This window comes from Zootoca vivipara, chromosome 13 (assembly GCF_963506605.1).
Source record: "Zootoca vivipara chromosome 13, rZooViv1.1, whole genome shotgun sequence".
Lineage (NCBI taxonomy): Eukaryota > Metazoa > Chordata > Lepidosauria > Squamata > Lacertidae > Zootoca > Zootoca vivipara.
Genome location: NC_083288.1, coordinates 8,867,300 through 8,880,251, shown reverse-complemented (window position 1 = coordinate 8,880,251; position 12,952 = coordinate 8,867,300). Strand labels below are relative to the sequence as shown.

General features: G+C 43.8%; 1 protein-coding gene across 2 annotated transcripts in view; it reads right to left on the bottom strand.

The window, feature by feature from the left end:
* Positions 1 to 2,773: 2,773 nt before the first annotated feature.
* Positions 2,774 to 12,952, bottom strand: part of G3BP2 (G3BP stress granule assembly factor 2) — a 37,863-nt gene continuing 27,684 nt past the window's right edge. For both annotated transcript variants that reach the window (XM_035135406.2, XM_035135407.2), the window contains exons 8-12: positions 12,381 to 12,479; positions 8,547 to 8,649; positions 7,459 to 7,587; positions 7,174 to 7,292; positions 2,774 to 5,643 (exon numbers count right to left, since the gene is read on the bottom strand). In XM_035135406.2, coding sequence (XP_034991297.2) covers positions 5,371 to 5,643; positions 7,174 to 7,292; positions 7,459 to 7,587; positions 8,547 to 8,649; positions 12,381 to 12,479 — 723 coding nt within the window. In that variant the 3' untranslated portion in view covers positions 2,774 to 5,370. The remainder of the gene's footprint in view (positions 5,644 to 7,173; positions 7,293 to 7,458; positions 7,588 to 8,546; positions 8,650 to 12,380; positions 12,480 to 12,952) is intronic.

Genomic DNA, 12,952 nt, shown 5'->3' with positions numbered 1-12,952 from the left:
CTGTGTTTTTTTGAGGAAAAAAAGTTATAAGACGGTGTCTTAAAAAAGGGGAAACACGGTAGGTAGCAGTAAGCAAGGCTTGCTGCTCATCTAAAGCATAGGATTACAGTCATACCTCAGTTTAAGTACGCTTCGGTTTGAGTACTTTCAGTTTAAGTACTCCGCAGACCCGTCTGGAATGGATTAATCCACTTTCCATTACTTTCAGTGGGAAAGTTCACTTCAGGTTAAGTACGCTTCAGGTTAAGTACAGACTTCCGGAACCAATTGTGTACTTAAACCGAGGTACCACTGTATAGAATCATAGAATTGGAAGGGACCCCGAGGGTCATCTAGTCCAACCCCCTGCAATGCAGGAATCTTTTGCCCATGGGGCTCAAACCGATGACCCTGAGATTTAAGATTCTCATGCTCTACAGACTGAGCTGTTTTGTTGCAGTACCTAGAAAACAAGGAAAAGACCTAAGGAGGTTATAGAATTATAGAGTTGGAAGGGACCCCAAGCAATGCAGAAACCCTAGGTTGGCTCAAAGCAGAAACCTTCTGGTTAATAGCCAGACACCCTGGGCCCATTGTGGCTCCGATAGGGACAGGAAAAGGGTTGACTCGAAAAAGAAGAAGAAAAAAAAAACATTACCAAAATGAGTGTTAAATTCACATTGGTAATGGGTTTATGGGCTTTCCCCCAAGAAGCTGAAGGGTGAGAAGTCAGCGCATGTTGAGAAGCGTCAACTGGCAGAAGACAGAGGAGGGAGGTGTCGGGAGTTAGAAGTGCTGGACTGTATAACCGTCCCACCATAGAAAATGGTAGGTTCTTGTTTATCCCCATTCCTGCGAGCAAAATCCACTTGGATCTTGGGTGTACAAAAGAAAAGCCCTGGAAAGCTGGGAGAAATCCCAAAGAGCCACTGCTCATCCCTGTAGATATTACTGAATCAGGTGGGCCCAAGGTCTGACCCAGTCACTGTTAGAATCCGAGATATATAAGCTAATTGCCAAATAGCACCTTAAAGCTGAGTTATGGCTGCCACAACAGAATGTCTAGGGTTTTATTTTTATTTTTTTCATTTCATTTCTATACTGCATTATAAAGGGGGAGAAAAATCTCAGTGTGGCTTACAAGACAATAAATCATCAAACAAAACAGTCCACAATAAAGCAAGGGAAATATTTCAGACTCCTTCTCTAAGTGACATTTTGCTTTCCCCATATTTCCCTACTTGATTTAAATAGCTGCCCCATTGCAGGAGGACTCCTGGAAGGCAGTGTGGTGTCATGGTTAGTGTTGGACTAGGATAGTGGTCAGCAAACTTTTTCAGCAGGGGGCTGGTCCATTGTCCCTCAGACCTTGTGGGGGACTGGACTATATTTTGAAGGGAAAAAAATGAACGAATTCCTATGCCCCACAAATAACCCAGAGGTGCATTTTAAATAAAAGCACACATTCTACTCATGTAAAAACACACTGATTCCCGGACCATTTGTGGGCTGCATTTCAGTGGTGATTGGGCTGGATCCGGCCCCCAGGCCTTAGTTTGCCTACCAATGGACTAGGACCTGGGAGATCAGGGTTCAAATCCCCCCCTCAGTCATGAAGCACACTGGGTGACACCTTGGGCCAGCTGCAGCCACTTAACCTACCTCACAGGGCTGTCGTAGGGAGTAACGGAGGAGGAGGAGGGTGAACTATGTACTCCTTGAAGAAAAAGGTGGGATATAAATGCAATAAATAAGCTCTTCTGCTTTGTTGCTGAAGAAAGCTGGAGGGGCCAGCCAGCCTAGCACCCAGACATCTCCACATCCAGAGATCTTGGTGCTTTCAGCCAGAGAAATGCAGAATCTATGAATGACTCACAAGAGAGCTGCAGTGAAAAGACGACATTGACTTGTATAAGTCAGACTAATGAACTACCTGGCCTTTAGTCTCACCTAACTGGCAACAGCTCCAAGGTTTCGAACAGATCGGGCACTGAACCTGGGACCTTCGCCACGCACCAAGCCATGGGCCCTCTGCTGGAATGCAAAAGATTTTTATCATCACTGCACAAAATAACCAGCTTGGCGCTGAACTAGCCGTTTGTGACGGATAGAAGTCAAAGTGTTGTTGGCTTCTGTCTCGGGAGACAATGGAAGTGTACAGGTACAACAAAACATGCTGTTTTAAGGCCTATGAGCTGTCAAGACTTGAGTTCCCCACACATGCATCAAAATGTCACTGAGTGGTACAGTCCAGGGATAGTTTCACCACTTCATCAGCTGCCTGCATGAACCGGACCTCAAGATAGAAGAGACAAATTCAGTTTGAAAATGTCAACTTTTCCGTAAGTGACAGGCACTTCGGTGAAGCAGCAGCAGTGGAAGAATAGCCTTCGTCTTAGACAGCAAGAAGCAGAAGAAGAGAATTCAACACCAAAGGCAATGGACATGTGATAAGTTCTGCTTAATGTCCTACAACAAAGACTCTGCTCTTCTGCTGGCATAAAAGATCTAGTAGGTTTAGAAAGGGCCATGGGTTCAGCATGCATGATGGACAATTACAACCGTGTCAACGTGCATATATTTTCATAGCAGCTACAGCACAAAGAATTTCGACATGAGGGTTGACAGCGCAAGATGCAAGTTGTTGCAAGGTGCAGAATCCACTGCTAGTTAAATGATCAGATCAACAGCAATTTTAGCATCGACAGCACCGGCACGATTGCCTTTCCATGTAGATAACTGTCACGGAGGAACACCAATTCCACTGAGAAGAGAATTCGGGACCATTGATGAATGCTGCAGACATCAGTAGTTTATTGGTATGTTTAGTCAAAACACATTCAGAAATGGAAACTTAAAAAGTAAATACTTCCCACCTGCAACAATTAAACTAGATTCTACTAGCATATAATGCTCAACACATTACAGCAATAAAGATGGTAGTCCACTGTCTTGCATACCTACTAAAGCCAAAAAGATGGTTAAAGCAAGTTTGTTGAAATAGGACTGCAATTATAGCAATACTACCCCCATTGTCAACAAATCAGCAGTTTATAACAGGTCAAATGAGATCTGTTGCTTTTTTTCTTCTAGAGGTACATTTATTGAAAGGAGGGACAAGAACACTATGAGTCCACAGTACAGTAGGCGAACAGTCACCATGTAAACTTCTGTGTATGCTTCCAATATTGTTATTTCATGGCATTTAAAGAAGCCGGCCGGAAAGCTGAATGGCTCAGTAGCTCCTCTAATTGTCAGTTACGTATTTTTTTTCTGATTATTTCTCCAGTGCCATTTGCCTTTTAAGAGTTTTTTTTCTTTTTAAGATCACAGGGCAATACCATAGCACTAAAAAAAAAAATGTTCAAGGAACACAAAACACTGGTAAGCAAACCGCTTGCTGAGAACAGCAGTTTAAAGGAAAGGCTTTCAAACTTAAAGGTTTATGGTTTGTGGTGAGGCATTCAAGTACTACATTTCCAGGCATCATCTGAAAATGAAACAGTTCAACACAAAACACACACCCCCAAAATAACCACGGAAATAAGAGAAATGTGTCCCAGAAAGTGTATGAAAATAGTGCAAGACTTACCGTCAAACATGGAAGACCTCAATTATTATTATTTTTTTGGGGGGTGGGGGGTGGGAGAGAATAATGCAAACTCACCCCCACTCCCTTTAACACACAGGCAAGATTTTCCACATTCATAGGAAACAGCAAATGGTTACTTTTAACCAAATGCTCCTTGCATTAGGCATTTTTGTTGCATTAAAACAAGTGAGGTCTCCCATGCTTAGAGCAGCTCTGAGTGGTCACATACTTTTGCCTCCCCTCCTCAAGAGTAATTATGAGGCTTACTGAACTGTCCAGCGTGAAGCCGGGCGGAGTATCGTTTGCTACATTTGCAGTTTTCTGGAATGTGTGATCTATGCAAACAGGAACCTGGAAACAGCAAACCTCTCACCAAAATTCAAGACGCTCTAAAAAAATCCAAATACACAAGAGGAGGTCCTCCCTCCATGTACAAATCTGAGCCGTGGAGGCATCAAAGCCGCTTTGAGGTTGTGCAAAATGGGTGACGACAGTTCAAAAACCGGAAATAGCAATTACTTTGAGCTATTCTCCTGCCCTGTGAAAATTGCAGTATCCTTGAGTGTAACAAGTTTTATGTTAAGTAGGCTTATCCGAAGTATACTTGAAATAAAGGTACGTGCTTGATTAACTTTGGACTTGTCTATGCAAGAATGCACACACACTTCCCGCAACTCCATTTCTGTTAAAAAATGCAGCCATTTCTTTCCTCCCTCCTTCAAAGGCTTCAGAAACATGTCAACCGTAGAGCTAGGCAAATAATATTCCAGTAACCTTTACCGATTTAAAGATACTGCAATTTTTATACAATGATTTTATAAACAATTTTTTTTACAGCTGTTAAAAGTTTTGCAGCACAGCCATTCATACCACTATACTGTACAAAATCACCAGCAACACTGGAATGATGTATTTAATAGAAGGCACCATCATGCTTATTACATTACCAGAGACCTCAATACAGTAGAGACAATTTTTCACTGTACACTGCTTACAGAAAGGGGAAAAGGGAGGAGGAGTGTGTGTTGAGCAGTTAGCCATCCCCGTTTTGGAGAAAGGCTCATTAGATCCTTTAAAGAAAAAAAAAACTTTTTTTGTATTCAGGACTATGATTTTTTGAAGTTTTTACATTTGTGTTTACAGCTAAATGGTTTCCTTCTGGAACATACTTGTAGTCTCGTTAAGGTTTGTGTGTGTGTGTACATATATTGGTCAGAGCAAGCAGAGCGGATGCCTGCATCATTTCACAAGCTACTTTTTCCTTGCTGCTTTCAGCAGATGTCAACGTAAAAGGAGTCAAATACCCATTAGTGCGCTTTTGAGTTCATAAAAACGTGAGTTGTTTGGAGCCAAGTGTTCTAAAAGGGGGGGGGGAAGGGCAAGCTTCTCCAATTGCAAAGATTGCACTAGTTGCGTTTCCAACAGTAATAGGCAGAAACAGTAACACTTACACAAAATGTGTAGCAGAAGGGTGCTTTTTTTTTTTACTGAAATGACCTTAACTCAAATTAGGCACGCCCTTGTCCTTTTTTTTTTTTAAAGTTGTTGCCGCAGAAAGTTTAAATGGTCATTTCTCAGTCCTTAATCTCCAAGTCTAAGTTATACGTTAACAGTGTGACTTCTTTGTGAAATTGGGGAAAGAACGTCCACCTCAATTTAACTGGTAACCAAAGGATGTTTCTCACATCAAAGAAATGATCAAAAAGGCTGTGTTACATTCCAAAGCCAGAAAATTAACAAGAATGCAAACACGACGAATAATGTATCACTGCCAAGACTGCCTGCCAACATTTGGGTCTTCAACGACGTTGACCTGTGAACCGGCCTTCCATCTGCCCAGTTCCTCTTCCGGAGCCAAGTTTGTGGGCCATGCCACCCCTTAGAGGAGGCCCTCTTCCATCGCGGTCTCGCATCATTCCACCACCCACAATGCCACGTGGACCCCCTGGACCTCGGTCGTTGCGCCGGATATCTCTGCGGTCATCGCCACCACCTCGGGTCTCCCTTTCACGAGCAGCTCTGGTCTTTTTTTCTTCTACGTTCAAGCGCACTTCACCACGAAACATAACAGGCTTGAAAGGGTGGGGGGTGGGGAGGGAGGGAGGGAGAAGATAAAAGTATTAATACCAAAAGCTTAGCTAGTTTTATAGTGTCCAAAGAGGTTCATTAGCTCACTTAGTAGAAAATATGCAGAAGGCTCCCAGAATGGCTGGGTATAATCATCATCTCCATGTCATGCATGCAACATTAGAGCACCGAGTTATGCTGTGCTTAGCTAACCTAACTGCTGACAGACATTGGCAGACCACATCAGAACGCATCATTTCTTTAGAGTGTGTCAATCACAATGCTAGTTAGCATTCAGGTGTCATATCATTAGCAATTCTTATTACTGTTATCTTGCTAGCTACAATACACAGACCCAGTGGACGGTATTTTGCACCATCCGTGACAACGTTGTTTGTATGGATGGCAGAAATCTACCAGGTAGAAGCTGCCATACTTTGAACATTCCTTACAAAACTCCACTTTAGAAGCAATGCATGTTCTTAGTTATCCCAGATCACTCCTTTCTTCAGGTCTAGGATCTGGGTGCAAGGACGGCCAATTCTCAATTGAGCTGATTATCCAAACACAGTAAGGAACTGGTAATTAAAAAATAAATAAATTACAAGATTATGACTTCCCATCAGGGTTTGTCAGCCAGAACTCAGTTCTGGCACCTCTTTTGCTAGAAAAATAGCACTGCTTCCTGTTATCTTGAAATATTGTGAAGTTATTCTCTTGCCGCTTTCTACCGTACACTGTAATTCTGTATGCGTTCTAATCAACCGTTCCGTGCCGTATCTAAATTATGCCCTCAAATCTCTATCCTGATTCACTCCTTTCAAGAGCGGTAATTTTCAGTAATAACACTTTTGCAATTTAGATTACTCTCAGTTTTCAATGGTGTTGCAAACAAATAGCTGTGACCTATTTTCGGATAAGAGAGGATTATTTTCACTATTACATTAACTAGGGACTGGTTCACACTGCACTTTGCCTCTCATCAGTCCAGCTATCACTTGCTGTACATTAACTGTGGCCTCTTCATAAACCTTCAATTCAAATCCTTCTTTTAATTGAGGTCTGGATTGCGGAGTTAGGGAGATTCCCATTTGTTTTTTTTTAAAGCCACTACAATAAATGTGCAGTGAGGAGGAAGGAGAGGAAGTGCAAAACGTGTTCCTAGACTTCACTGTGAAGTATTGATCTACAAAAGGCAGGCAAGTGCCATCTGAACAGGCCTACAGCCAGATCCTCTCCCTACCCCCCTCTGATAGAATGGACTCTTCTCACTTCAGGCTGCAAGTGGGAAATAGCATTATTAAGCTTTTTCCACACAGAAGACTTAACTACAAAAAAAACCCCATAGCACCTCAAGGAGAAAGGCTTTTAAGCCAGTCTTTCACTGACTTATTCCTGGTTCACAGAAATCCATTGATGGATGAATGTGAAGTGGGTGGGGACTTACAAAAGTAAGAATTCAATGGGTCATGTGCAGTAATGAAAACAGAATCTAACACTAGTTTATCACATGGCGACTAGAGTAGATTACTTACTTTTGCCAATAAAATCTTCTGGACCGGCTCAGAGTCATCAAACACCACAAAGCCAAAGTTTGGGAGTTTTCCTCCAACACCTTTAGTATTGATGCGAAGTTCCACAACGTTCCCAAAGCCTGTGAAAGCAGGGTGTAGGTGGTTATGGAAAAAATGTATAACATCTATTAAACAGCAAGTCAGTTTACTGAGAAGGCATTTTCAGCAATGCTAATTAGAGAGGGAACTTAATATGTGACTAGCAAGAATCCCCAACACCTCAAGCTTCACCGATGTGTCACTTACTCATGAAAAACTCTTTCAGTTCATTCTCGTCAATATCATGTGGTAAATTGCCAACGAAGAGCTGATGACTATCCGGATAGCGAATTATCCGTCGATTGTCTGATTCGTTTTGATCCATGTCTCCTCGACCTGCATTCATACACAACCAGGACGCAAACAGCAGTCAGCTTACAAACACATGGGATGCTCCTGCTGGCGAGAATGAACTCTGGATTCAATCCCATGTTCAGTTCTATTTCATAAAAATGGATGCTGCCTTTGCTTATTATCTGTTGTAACCAGGAATGTCAAAATTTGCCCGGGGACTTCCCAGTTAGGAGAAAATGAAGCCTAAAAGGTTTAAGGGGGAGGCAAGAGAGAAACCTAACAGGTATCAGCGACTAGAAATTCATCCTGGATTCTATTCCCTTTCTGGCAGGCTAAAAGGTTAGGAGAGAAAGTTGAAGTAACATATGTATATAAAAGGAGAGAATTAAAAAGATCAAAGATAGAGCACTGAAGCACTATAAAGGGGGAGCTGGAGCACTGTGGAAGTTAGAGAGCACACTTGGAACACTGCAAAAGAGAAGAATGCAAATGTAACTAGAAGAGTAACTCCAGCAAAAATGGAAAAGCCTTTGTATGAACTTAAGATAGGTAAATAGTCAAGTTTAGATTTCGGTAGGTGTATTTTCTTCTTGTTCTTAGAGGAAAACAGGTGGGCTTTTTTTAAAGAACCTATTTTCAGAAACTGTTCACTTCTTTTTTTTGGGGGGGGGGAAATCTCTCTCCCCACCCCATGTGTATGTGTGTAATTTTCATGTAGCTTCAAGGCCAAAAGGGCCTTTCACATTCAAATTTAAAGCTAGAGAACTTAGGGTAGGTCACAGAATCATAGGATGGTAGAGTTGGAAGGGTCCTTGAGAGTCACCGAGTCCAACCCCCAGCTATGCAAGAATCTCAACTAAAGCATCCATAGCAGATGGCCATCCAACCTCTGCTTAAAAACCTGCCCGTCGAACCAGGTGAACGACCTGATTTTCTAAGGAAAATCCAGAAAAGCCACTGCAAGCCAAATTTGTAATACTGGTGCTTGGATTATTTTTTACCTGGTCTGGGGCCCCTTGAAGGAAAGCCTGGCCGCTCCCGCGGACGCTGTTCACGCACACGAGGAGGCTGAGACTGGGTTTCAGGTTTTGTTTCTACTCTTTGCTGGAACAAGAAAATGCACTGTTAGCAAAAATCCTAAAGATAACTTGAACAGCCAAAGCAGAGCAACTCATAAATGCAGAATAAAGCTTTTTTTTTGGGGGGGGGGGTGTTTTGTTTTTTTTGTAGTTGGAAAAACATTCTAATTATGAATTCCTCTGTACCAAACCAGGACTGTAGGGCTTACTTTTTGTTATAGAACAACAACAACAACAACAAAAAACAGAACACTGAATCGAGTTCTAAACTACATCTTATTCAGGCTAGCTAGGGCCCAAAGCACTGGTGGTGATGAGGAAGGGTCAGATGCCTGGCAACCCTGAAAAGCCACCCCCCTCCCTCCCCCAAGGTCAGGGGCCTTCTTAAGCACCATGCCGTGTTAAGTACTGGGAGAGCTGAGAAGCAGAGCTCCCCCCATTGGCTCTGCTGCAAAAGACCAGCTGCATCAGGCCTCCTCTTCCCTCAGCTGTCATCTGTGGGCAGCCATTTCGTCAGGCTGCCTTGGTGGGAGAGATCGGAAGCAGAGTTCACGGCGTCTGCTTTGCTGGAGGCCAAGCTCCATCAGGCACCTCCTGCCACTGAGCTATGAACTAAGCCAGCTGGTCAATATAGGAACAACTGCCTAGAAATTGGGGCCTGGGTTTTGAATTTTATATTCCTCTTCCCTCCTCATCCCTTTCCCCTTGTGTGCTGGATCTTTATTAACTTGTTAGACTGTAAAGCTAGGGAGTGTTTGTTTTTAAATGCATTTAATATTATTATTTATTTCTACAAGCCAATACCTCCCTCTTATTTCTCAATGACCCAACTTTGGCTCCATTCCTGTTGGTATTCAGTGTTAAAGGGACTGATGACAATAAAACATGTAGCTTCTTTCTACATTAACTAACCAAGCCTACTGACTCATTAGTGGGAGAGCCCATGTCCAGGCCAACTTCAGTAAAATATTTTGAGGGGTGGGCAGCTAAGCCCCACCCCCACATAATCGATCACATGACACAACAGACACCCACACCATTTGAATGGCAATGCCCATCAACTTTGGGAGGGGGGGTGGCCCCCTCAAATATGTTATGACATGGGCATAGGAGCCAGCTCCTATGCCCATGTCAATAGATGGTTTTACACTTAATGATTTAACATTCGGGAAAACTATAAATCTTATACACACTGCCAGCAATGTTTTACTGTAAAGGTTTTCAACCTTTTTGAGTCCACGACACTCTTGACGAACTACATGCTTTTCAACATCTACATGCAGCCACTGGGAGAGATCATCAGGGGGTTTGGGCTGGGTGTTCATCAGCATGCGGATGATACCCAGCTCTACCTCTCTTTCAAATCAGAACCAGTGAAGGTCCTGTGTGAGTGTCTGGAGGCGGTTGGAGGATGGATGGCGGCTAACAGATTGAGGCTGAGTCCTGACAAGACAGAAGTACTGTTTGTGGGGGACAGGAGGCGGGCCGGTGTGGAGGACTCCCTGGTCCTGAATGGGGTAACTGTGCCCCTGAAGGACCAGGTGCGCAGCTTGGGAGTCATTTTGGACTCATAGCTGTCCATAGAGGTGCAGGTTAATTCTGTGTCCAGGGCAGCTGTCTATCTGCTCCATCTGGTACGCAGGCTGAGACCCTACCTGCCTGCAGACTGTCTCGCCAGAATGGTGCATGCTCTAGTATCTCTCGCTTGGACAACTGCAATGCGCTCTATGTGGGGCTACCTTCAAAGGTGACCCGGAAACTACAACTAATCCAGAATGTGGCAGCTAGATTGGTGACTGGGAGTGGCCGCCGGGACCACATAACACTGGCCTTGAAAGATCTACATTGGCTCTCAGTACGTTTCTGAGCACAATTCAAAGGGTTGGTGCTGACCTTTAAAGCCCTAAATGGCCTCAGTCCATATTTGAAGGAGCGTCTCCACCCCCATTGTTCTGCCCGGACACTGAAGTCCAGCTCAGAGGGCCTTCTGGCAGTTCCTTCACTGCGAGAAGCCAAGTTACAGGGAACCAAGCAGAGGGCCTTCTTGGTAGTGGCACCCGCCCTGTGGAACGCCCTCCCACCAGATGTCAAAGAGAAAAGCAACTACCAGACTTTTTAGAAGAAGACATCTAAAGGCAGCCCTGTTTAGGGAAGCTTTTAATGTTTAACAGACTATTGCATTTTAATATTCTGTTGGAAGCCGCCCAGAGTGGCTGGGAAAACCCAGCCAGATGGGCGGGGTATAAATAAAAAAATATTATTGACTGTGGCACCCCTGTGGGGCTCACCCCTTGCCTGAAGAGCTGACAGCCCCTCACCCTTTTTCAAACCCCTTCCTTGTGGAGTGTTCCCTCAGCCTCCTCTCCTCTCCCCTCTCCTTGGGAGTCCTCCAGGCAGCTGCTGTTGCCACCCCTAATCTCTGAGCTGCCCCCAAAGAGAGGTGCCTCCTCACACTGCCCCACAGGGGCCTTGGACTTGTCTGTCCATTTCCAACAGCAAGGGCTGGCTGGGCTCCCTGAACTGCTTGCTCCAAGGCCGCCTCAGCTCCTGGCAACCAGCAGCCCCTGGCCAGCCCCAGAGGCACCATTCGCTTGCGGAGCTAGTAGCCAGGGCTGCTGCAACAAACAGCTGTGCAAGCCTTTTGGGAGGCAGAGACACAAGAGGATATCAGAGGAGAGAGGGAAGGAAAAAGGGACAGAGCCCAGTGTTGCCCGTGGCACCCCTGACCATCATTCAAGGCACCCCAAGGTGCCACAGCACACTGGTTGAAAACCACTGATCTATTCATTTCAGCTAAGCGTGCAACAGTGGGCTGTGTCAAAGGGTCTGATTATACTGCTAGTGTGACATCCTTAAATGTCTTCTACCAGAGCTGGGTTCTTCACCTTGCCTCTTGGTATGGTAGCGGTGTTTATGCAGATTTGCCAAGTTTTTTTGGGGGGAAAGCAGCAGCATTGTGCTTAAACCTATCTCCGTGTCCTCCACAAAACATTCTCTAGTAATTATAAGGTGCAGAAAGATGAATTCAACTACCTTTCCAACTACTCATGACTCACTCTGGGACAATCTGTTAAGTCAGAAGACCCTTAACTGCTATCATCAACTCCAAACTATTGTACAAACCCACTTAATGTTTTGACTGTATCATTTATTTAGCATGTGCATGGAATGTTTCTTGGGCGTGGGAGTACATAGGGATTGTTTGTTTTATGTATTTTTTGAAACCGAAAAATAAGTTTTTTGTTTTTGTTTTAAAGAAAGTAACTGGTTATGATATCCTGAATAACTAAATATGCACACCTACACTTCCCAGATTTTCAAAATACGTTTCAAACGAAAGTGTGGATGACCCCCAAGGCATCCCCTCTACACCCTTGTTTCAGACAACTTATATATCACACTGCCACAAACATTCTGGAAATAGGAGGGACAATAATACTTATAAGCAGGGCTTTTTTTCAGCCGGAACTTGCCAGGGCTCAGTTCCAGCACCTCTCAAGTGGGTGCCACTGCCATTGTAAGAGAATAAGAAAAGTTCATGGCAAGTTCATGCACCTCTTTCTCTAGAAAAACAGCACTGCTGGTAAGAAATGAATGAACCAGTCTACAAAACAGTCATAAGTTGGTACAGGGTGCTGGGATATATATATTAAGCAGCCAATTGGCATAATTCAAGAAATTGTAACTTGCTTTGTTAGTGAAGCAGTTTGTAGATGTAAACAAGCAGACAATCTAAGGTGTTCACAGACTGGTTACCTGTGAGACTGGTGCTTTAACATGGGGTGGAATTCCAGAGGAAGAAACAGTACCACTAGGAGGCAGGTTTTTACTGGTCACTGAAGCCCAAGAGAAAGCCTGCAGGAAATGCAACAAACCTGGGCTGCTCATCATGGAAAACCACGGACATTTCTTACGGGAAAACTAGACCAATAGAAACATTTGTTCTACGGCAAGACAGTCTCAGAATTAAGTGCAATCATAATACTGTACGATGTCAGCAAAACAGATTGTGAATGTTTTTTACCATTTTAGTTATCTATTCATTTCAACAGATCATGTTCATCACTTTAGGTTGCAATCCTATACTCACTTAAACTGGGGGTGAAAGAGAGGGCAGTTATGCACTGGTACATTTTTCATGCTTTATCATTCTTTGGGGGCTAGTACAGACTTAATATTCCCAGAGACTGCAACCAGGCCAAAGGGCAGGGCACTATCCACAATCCTTTTGCTCTCAGGACCAAATTCCCTCACACTTTCCCTATCAGTCTTAACTGGGGTAGCATACGATATCATTTCTGTCATTAGCTGCAATTAGGACCAACCAG